General features: G+C 45.1%; 1 protein-coding gene across 5 annotated transcripts in view; it reads right to left on the reverse strand.

Annotated features, from left to right (window-relative positions):
• Nucleotides 1-8654, reverse strand: part of LOC101174314 (receptor-type tyrosine-protein phosphatase zeta) — a 113926-nt gene extending 105272 nt beyond the window's left edge. For all 5 annotated transcript variants that reach the window (XM_023952148.1, XM_023952147.1, XM_023952146.1 and 2 more), the window contains exon 1: nucleotides 8431-8654. In XM_023952148.1, coding sequence (XP_023807916.1) covers nucleotides 8431-8491 — 61 coding nt within the window. In that variant the 5' untranslated portion in view covers nucleotides 8492-8654. The remainder of the gene's footprint in view (nucleotides 1-8430) is intronic.
• Between the last annotated feature and the right edge of the window lie 475 nt (nucleotides 8655-9129).

Raw genomic sequence — 9129 nt, forward strand, 5'->3', positions numbered from 1 at the left:
CAACTCTCTGGACAGTAGCATTGACCAGACTCTGCTCTGCCGTCTCCAGGCTCCCTGCGTCTTTTAGAATAGATATATTTTTAAGATTTTACTTCTGGATTTTAAATGCTTGAATAGTCAGGCACATCAGCGTCTTTTGGAACATTTACATTTTTATTGTCCATGTCGAGGTCTGAAGATCTGAAGATCCAGCTATATATAAGGGTTAATAGCAGACGAAGGGTGCATTATCAGAAATTAACGCACACCGTGGTAGCCTCTCATAATCCACACTTCAAAGGCCATTAACCCGCTTATACCAGAAAAGAAATACATTTTTAGTACTTTATTCTTGTTATTTTCCCGGTTTGGATAGCTATTTGTTTGTTACCTGGTGCGAGAATCGTGACAACGCAACGCTTGGCCGCCTGAGCTGGGACGGACCTTGACTTCAGCGGCAAAGGAAAGTGATATATATGCTGATCCTCATGATGGGTTGAATAAAGCGTCAGTTCAGAGAGAGAGTTCACCTCTTACCGCTTGTTTTGGTCCAGATGTTGAAGCAAACGTTTGTTTTAAAGAAGCCAGCGCTTCTTTACAGATGTGATGTGATCGGAACTTCTTTTTTAGATGTACATTATCCCTGTGTGTTATGACTTTTTAATGCACACCCAGCAGCCAATCAGAAATGAGAATTCACTCGCACCTTAAATATAAATAAATAGATTGATTGAAAGTGGTTGTAGAAACTTGCAAAGCTATGTGGGAGTTTTGAACATGAAAGCCCAAAACGTGCGTTTATGAAGACTTTTTTGGGGGGAATTGGTCGCATGAATGTGCGTTGCCGAGGGCGGCTGGAACGAAGCGGCAGCAGCCTCCTCTGATGCCACTCCGGATTGTTCCTGCTTGTAAAGCAACATTCCCAGGGGCTGAAGCTCCAGCTGTAGAGCGGAGCTCCGGAAAACACGCCGGGTTCATGTGTGGAAACCGCTTATAAAACATGCTCCACATAGCTGCTCCCTTCATCCAGCTTTATCTGTGCCTAAAATAAGACCGATTTACACACATGCATGCAGATCAAACGTGAATTAATGCACAGCCGGGTTCCCTCCCCCGTTTTCATTTTAACCGTAGCATCAGCCCGACGCCTCGGCCCAGCCTGCACCGAAGTCTGTGCCTGAAGCCCCATCTTCGCTGGGAGGAAGCGGCCTGCAGCAATAATGACCTCAATTTGTTCCCCACTGTAAGAGGAGGTCGCCTGCAGAGCAGAAAGCTTCAAGTTTCCAAGGAGACATGAAAGTCTCACGTAAGGCAACCTGATGGAATCAAAGTCAGCCAGAAAAACCAGACCAGAAGGAAATCTGCTGTATGTCTGCGACTTGAAGAATCCTGTTCACGTGAAATTCCCCTCAATATTTCAAAAAGATCAAACCCAGATTTGATTGTGATTAAGAGCCGACGTTTCTCCAAACCACAGATGTCACAGTGAATAATTGATGCTTTCTACTTTGAAAACTTTCCTTCCTTTTCCCCGTCGCTTCCCTTTTCAGCTCCGGCTTCTTCACGCAGCCTTTCCATCCATTATATTCATAAGTGCTCTACTTCTTTAATCCACTTAGCCGCAGTCGGCTTTCACTGTGGCAGGACACGGTCACGGCCGTTTCTGAGGCAGGAGGTCCGCTGGACCTTCTGATGCTGAGCAGCCAGGACAGTAAACGCAGCTGAACCAAACACTTCTGTCAATCGAGATGTCCTCCAGCAGCTGCTCTCTGAAACTCTCATTAGAAGAAAGTCTGCAAGGGAACAGAGGAATGTGGCAGAAATGCTCTCGTTTCTACCAAGACCTCGATCAGTTGCTACTTTAGGAGAGTTTCATTCCTCAGCACTGCGTTAAAAATGAGGTGAAAGGCTGATTTTAGAATTAGATGGAAGATATGGCTTCACTTTGCTGATTAGCCTCAAGTGATTGTCATTTTTTTAAATGCCAGTCGAGGTTCACCCCAAAGTTCTTATTGAAGGGACCTTTGAAGGTTCAGGGGGCCAACAGTTCTACAGCAACCGGTCAGCAGGTCAGTTTTTTCCAAAAAAACAAAAACCTCTGTTTTGTTTTCAATTAAGACGGAGGAAGTTCAGCTCCGTCTGAGATTTGATGTCTCCTAAGCACTTCTGCAGATTGTCAAGACACTCAGATCCATCCGATTATAAGGGGAGATAGGTCTGGATGTCATGTGCAAAACACTGGAATGACACATTCTATTTTCAAAAACTGGACCCCAGTGGCAGCAGATAAAATGAAAATAAAAGAGGGCCTAAAACTGAGCCCTGCGGTACACCATGTTTGAGTGGAGCCTCTGAAAAAGGAAACTGTCCAAGTTGGACATAGAAACTCCTGCTCTACGTACAAAGTATGTGGCCATAGAACACACGATGAAGTTAAGTCAGGTCAAACTGTGACCAATAAGGGAGACTCAGAGACCCTTACAGGGCTCCAGACTGCGACCACTTGGTCGCATTTTGCAACCAAAATTTGAGAGTGTGCGACTGAATTTTACATCCAGTCGCACATGTGCGACCAGTAAATTTGCCTCCCACACCCTTCGTATTTTTTATACATTAAATGTGGAAGGGGCACATCAATGATCTATGAAATGAGCAATGAAATAATCAATGAGACGCGAGCGCACACGCACGCAGACAGACGCACACACTCGCGCGAATACTCATGAGACTGGAGCACACGCGAGCGCACACTCGCGTTTCATTGAGTGATGCCTGAGGCGGCCAATGCGTGTGAGAAGAATAGGGAAAGCCACTGTGAGTGGCTAAAATGTGTGGAGGGGGAGGGGCCTAGAGATAATGGAGTGCCCGTAAACATCTGTGGGAAGGAAACGGAGACGATTATCATCACAACCTGATATGTGCGTCTGAGCTATGAATAAGCGAACTATTGATCTGTTCTCATTCGCGGCTGTTACGGCAGCACACCGCTCCCGCGGAAGATGGTCAGCTGAGGAGCATAAATGTCCCACACCTACATGTGTGACAACTAACGGGGCTCTGACATTAATACACATGTGAGCGACAACACGATTTAAAACAGGCGGGGAAAATGCAACAATAGACGTGTTTAAGATGAACCAGCTCCCTGCCCTGGGGGGGGGGGGGGGGGGGGGGGGGTGAAGGCGAAGCTGCAACGAGACTGAAGAAGAACAGGAAGTTGGAGTTGTCCTTAACATTCAATTTAGTTTTAATTTGCCTCTCCCCCTAAGTATGATCTGTGATATTACATCTTTTAATGTAATGTATGTAGCATTTTTTTATTCAGTTGGTATTTTAAATGATTTTAATTGATCAGTGAACTACATAAAACCATCGGGACACATGTCCCATAATGCATTGTTTTGTAGTCTGTTGGGCAGCTTTCAGTCAGTTCAGTACTATATTTCCAACTGCGTTCGCTCAGGTTGGGGTCTTGCTTCCGCCCCTTTCTGGTGATATTTTTGTTTTGATTGACAGGTGATGTTAGAGCAAAAACAAAAATATACGTCTCACACCAGGTGATCTGTGCAGCGTTGTGTCCATCTGGGTGATCTCAAATTATTGTGCATCTTGGCTGCACCTATTTGGTGTCGCCAACATGAATTTCCATCCTCTAATATTTACATACATTTAAGTTTTGTTTGAAACTGTGAAATGACCGAAAGGTTACTACGGTAATCACTTGTTACTAAAAACTTTTTTTTATTCTAAATTTATAGTATTTTGTTTACTATTTGTACTGTCATGACAGTGATGCTGCTGTCAGTTTACCTCGTTGTTTCATCTTCAAAAGTGTAGAATAAAATGTGACACTTAATTAGAAACAGCACATTGTAATTTCGGCATCTATTATTAAAGTATTTATTCGTAATACAGCGGAAATTAGTAGATTTGGTTAGAATGTTGATTTACGGTATGCGCCCCTAAATTTTCTGGTTGTGCCCCTAAAATTTTCAGTTGGGGGCCACAGTGCTCCTAGTGAAAAAAGTTAGTCTGGAGCCCTGCCTTACCAAAAAAAAGAAAAAAACACAACTCCATGCAGCCTAGGCTGCTACCAAATCAGACAGATTGATTGAAAAAGACGTAAAGGATTTTGATTAGAGACAAAACTTTGACTCCCATAAAAAAAACAAGTGATTTTGGAGCATTCAATCAAAAGGCAACATTCAACAAGAGGTTGTGTAACATTTGTCCAAAAGCAAATCACTATGATTCATGAGAGACTACCACCAATTTTCTTGTAATTTTGTTAGTAACTAGTATCTAAAATCCCTTTAAGACGTTTCCAAATTTTTCTAGACTTTCTTCAGACTTTCTTAATGGCTTCTCGTGAGTCTGGAATCTTATCCAAAACCGAGATGTCACTCCCCATTTGCAAAATGATAAAATAAAAATACTGACACAGTGGCTGTGTTTCCATTGACTATGAAATTGCAAAAAATTGAATTTGTGATACAAATTCGCCTGATGGAACCACGACAATTTCAAAAATAACACGTAATTTATCAGGGAAAAAAAACGTTTTTGCCCTTGGAGGAGGTGGTTTTTTGAGACACTTCCAAATTGACAAATTTTGCAAAACTGCGATGGAAACCTTTTGGTCACGTGACCAACAACTCTCCAGTTGGGCATGTCATGCAGAAATGTTAGATCCACACTCCCCTGTAGAATCACCAACCACCATTTCCGCAAATCGGTTCATCCGTAGCCACTCCCAAGTGGAAGGAGCTCACCGCTCCATGGCCTGAATATCCCTTGTGCTATCTTGTGGGGTCCAGATGACCCCACCCTTCCATTAACGTGTGCTCCCTACCATGACAAAGGTGGATAAAGGTGGAAAGATTTCATGTAATCCATGGACACCAGTGAAGATCACAAATCATTAAAGAAAAAGGTTCAGCGCACTGTCTAGTGGGTCTAGATGACCCCACAAGATAGCACAAGGGATAAGTCGCAGATGTCCCCTTTGATAGATGATGATGAGCGCTAGAAGAAATCTGAATGTATCTGCTGTCAATTATCGTCCACATCCGTCACCCGCGACCCCAAACCGGTAAAAAGGACTTATCGCATGAGTTGGTTTGTGTTTATTCGCTGGATTATAATTTAATTGAAACATTGTAATTCTAAAATGTTTTTTTTTTCTAAATTTCTAAAGGTTTATTGGTTTGGGCATACGTGGAATGGAGACGCAGCTATTGACTGCAATACTTCTCTTTCCACTGCAATAAGATTAAGCATCTAAGGTATTATTCAAATGGTAAGTTTGTATGACTAGATGTTTTTCTCCCCTTCATATTTTAAATTTAATTTGTCCTTAATCAGCTTTACTTCCAACAGGAAGCGTATCTAAACTATCTAAGCTTATCAAGCATTTAATACGTTTCTCTATATTTTTAAGTCCCCGCATTGCAGCAGCTCAGCTCTAAGGTCTAAAATAAAAACGCATTTGTATCTGACTCCCTTCTAACATTGTTTAAGTTTGATCTGACTTGCCAGTTTGTTCCCCAACCTTATTACTCACGGATTTACATATCTAGCTTTGTGTGCCAGTGTTTTGTAGCCCATTAATAACATCCCATTGGATATGGAGTTATGCAACCATGCAAGCTGATGCAGCCCCTCAAAGGCAGCGATGGGCAGATGGTCTCTAACAAGCAGAACATATGATCGGTGGAGTCCCGTCACATTAAACATGGCAGCGGCCCAGACTGCTCCGGGGGAGGGAAGAGGAAATACCTGGTGGTTCCGCTATCAGAGAAAGGCTGTTCGGATGAATGACGGCCAGAGATGGCACCACTTTGGGCTTTCAGCGCCTCCTGAAATCCCCTGAAGCACGGCTTTGGCGCAGAAAGACCAGCACGATAACTGCTGATGTGACTGTTGCATGGATGGATCCATGCTGACAAGCATATGGCAACAAGAAGACAACTGTGTCACTGGCGGAACCGGCCGGAGAGCCAGAAGCCAAAAGCAAGCGCGGCATTGTTTGTGTTGAAGGAACGCGGCTGAAAAGCAGAAAAGCTGTTTTCCCACTGCAGTCGATAAGCCGTACTGCGCGGCAGATGGCCGGAGCTGAAAGTGTTGGTTCCCATCAGATTGAGTTTTGTCACTACGTATCCAGGAACATGAATACCAGGAGGGAACAGAGTTCCGTCAGCTGACAGCATTAAAAGACCTAACTCTGAGCAGAGATCTGTCTGCTGCCCGCAGATATCCCAGCATCCTCTGAATTCTGGTGATCTCCGCTTAATTAAGACGCAGCCTTTTCCCAGCGGGGACAGCAGGTGGAGGAACGGCTTCACTGCCTCTGGCATTTATGGGAAACATGAGAGTCGTTTCTTAAAGTGGAGAAGCCGTCACACCGTGATTAGAAAGAACCAATCACATAGCAGGAGAGATATTAAAGCCAATAAAGCTACCGGGCTCAGTCTGCCTATCTGACTATGTCTTTTATTTTTATTTTTAGATTTCACTTGAAGACAAAACCTTAGTTTTGGCATCTAAATATCTAGATCTGGAGGGTTGGATGGAGGGTTGGATGGATGAGGGTTGGTTGGTTGATTGGATGGATGGATGGATGGATGGATGGATGGATGGATGGATGGATGGATGGTTGATTGGTTGGATGGATGGTTGGATGGATGGAGGGTTGGATGGATGGTTGGATAGATGGATGTATGGATGGAGGGTTGGATGGATGAGGGTTGGTTGGTTGATTGGATGGATGGATGGATGGATGGATGGATGGATGGATGGATGGATGGATGGATGGTTGATTGGTTGGATGGTTGGATGTATGGATGGAGGGTTGGATGGATGATTGGATGGATGGATGGTTGGATGGATGGATGGATGGATGGTTGGATGGTTGGATGGATGGATGTATGGATGGATGGTTGGATGATTGGATGGATGGATGGTTGATTGGTTGGATGGATGAGGGTTGGTTGGTTGATTGGATGGATGGATGGATGGATGGATGGATGGATGGTTGGATGATTGGATGGATGATTGGATGGATGGATGGATGGATGGATGGATGGATGGATGGATGGATGGATGGATGGATGGATGATTGGATGGATGATTGGATGGATGGATGGATGGATGGATGGATGGATGGATGGATGGATGGATGGATGGATGGTTGATTGGTTGGATGGTTGGATGTATGGATGGAGGGTTGGATGGATGATTGGATGGATGGATGGTTGGATGGATGGATGGATGGATGGATGGTTGGATGGTTGGATGGATGGATGTATGGATGGATGGTTGGATGATTGGATGGATGGATGGTTGATTGGTTGGATGGATGAGGGTTGGTTGGTTGATTGGATGGATGGATGGATGGATGGATGGATGGATGGATGGTTGGATGATTGGATGGATGATTGGATGGATGGATGGATGGATGGATGGATGGATGGATGGATGGATGGATGGATGGATGATTGGATGGATGGATGATTGGATGGATGATTGGATGGATGGATGGATGGATGGATGGATGGATGGATGGATGGATGGATGGATGGATGGATGGATGGATGGATGGATGGATGGATGGATGGATGGATGATTAGATGGATGGATGGTTGATTGGTTGGATGGAAAATGATCCTAAAAATGAGCATGGCTACACGCGTGAACACGCATGTAAACACAATTACATAGACTTCTAGCTGGAAGTGGCACTTGAACGTGCATTTCCGTGGGCGGTGACAAGGTTTCTGTCTGTTCACACTTGAATCTGACGCAACACAGTTTAAAAACAAAAAAAGACCTCCAGCCCAGTAGAACACAGCCAGCAGACCAGAACTTTGTTCTCAGACTAGTTTGCTTGTTTGGTCACACCTCCAAAAGCGACCAGGGTACCGCTGGACAAAAGAGGACTAGGAGTTGTCACAGCAGAGTCCCAGAGTGCTCAGACACTTTGGTATCATGGAGTCTGTGTCACTAGAGACAGAACCAATAAACAGGCAGATTATGATCTGCTTCCAGTCAAACCTCTGCTGTCATGGCAGAACATTGTTTTAATTATCATTAGGGCTCTGAAAGCCCCCCCCCCCCCCACCTGTTACTCAAACGCTGCCTTGTGTTCCAGAGATTAGAGGAAAAGCAGGAAATTCTCCAAACTAATGTGAACCAATGTGGTAAAAAAAAAAATCATCTCCATTTGATTTAGAAATATTAAACTTCGTGCAGGAACTGAAGTAGAAGCCATGTTTTTCGGGGAACTTTGATGAGGAGCGCGGTCTGAAGTGTTCAGGTTCGGATCTCTGCAGATTCCTCCGGCACCTGGCGCGCGGCTCTTTCCCGCGTGAAACCCCCTCCTGAGGTGGATCTGGACCCGGCGCCGCTCTGGCGGAATTCTGCTCATCCCCGACCCCGTCATGTGTTTCTTACCTACGAGGCTGAGGAGCAGCAGCTGGGAGGCGCGAACGTCTCTGCTCCACACTGTCTCCATGCCGTTCGGAGCGAGGCAGACGCACGCGGGCAGAACCGGGATTCCGTTCGAGCCGAACTCCGCTCCGTGAAGCAGGCGCAGTTAGGAGGTCACCATCACTCCGGGTTCCGGTCGGCTCAGTTCGGCTGCCGTTGAGGAAAGCGGGCTCGCGGGCTGTTTGGTTGCCTGACTGCGGACGCGCGGGAGCATTTGAGCGCGCGCCGCCCCCCACGCGCTCACTGTATGGCTTCTGTGATATCCCGACAGACACGCGGGGATTTACGGAAGAGCCTCGTTATTTTTACACTCAGCTCGACTGTCTGCGTACAGTGAGGCATGAAATAAAATACAAACCGTCTGAATTAGCTTGACTCCATGTGGAGTTTCTGTTATTGATGTTTTCAATATGCATGTGACAGTGGCGGCTCCAAGGGGGGACACGGGGGGTGGGGGTGGGCTAATGATAATAATAAATAATTGAGGGAACCTCAATTATTTTATAGATGTAAAATAAACTAATTAATTACTGTATTTTCTGCACTATAAGGTGCGTCATCAATGAACTTATGTCATAGAAAAGGCGCTCTAAACTATAAGGCAGTGTTTTTCAACCAGTGCGCCGCGGCACACTAGTGTGCCGTGGGAGATGGTCAAGTGTG

This window comes from Oryzias latipes, chromosome 23 (genome assembly GCF_002234675.1).
Source record: "Oryzias latipes chromosome 23, ASM223467v1".
In the NCBI taxonomy this organism is placed as follows: Eukaryota; Metazoa; Chordata; class Actinopteri; order Beloniformes; family Adrianichthyidae; genus Oryzias; species Oryzias latipes.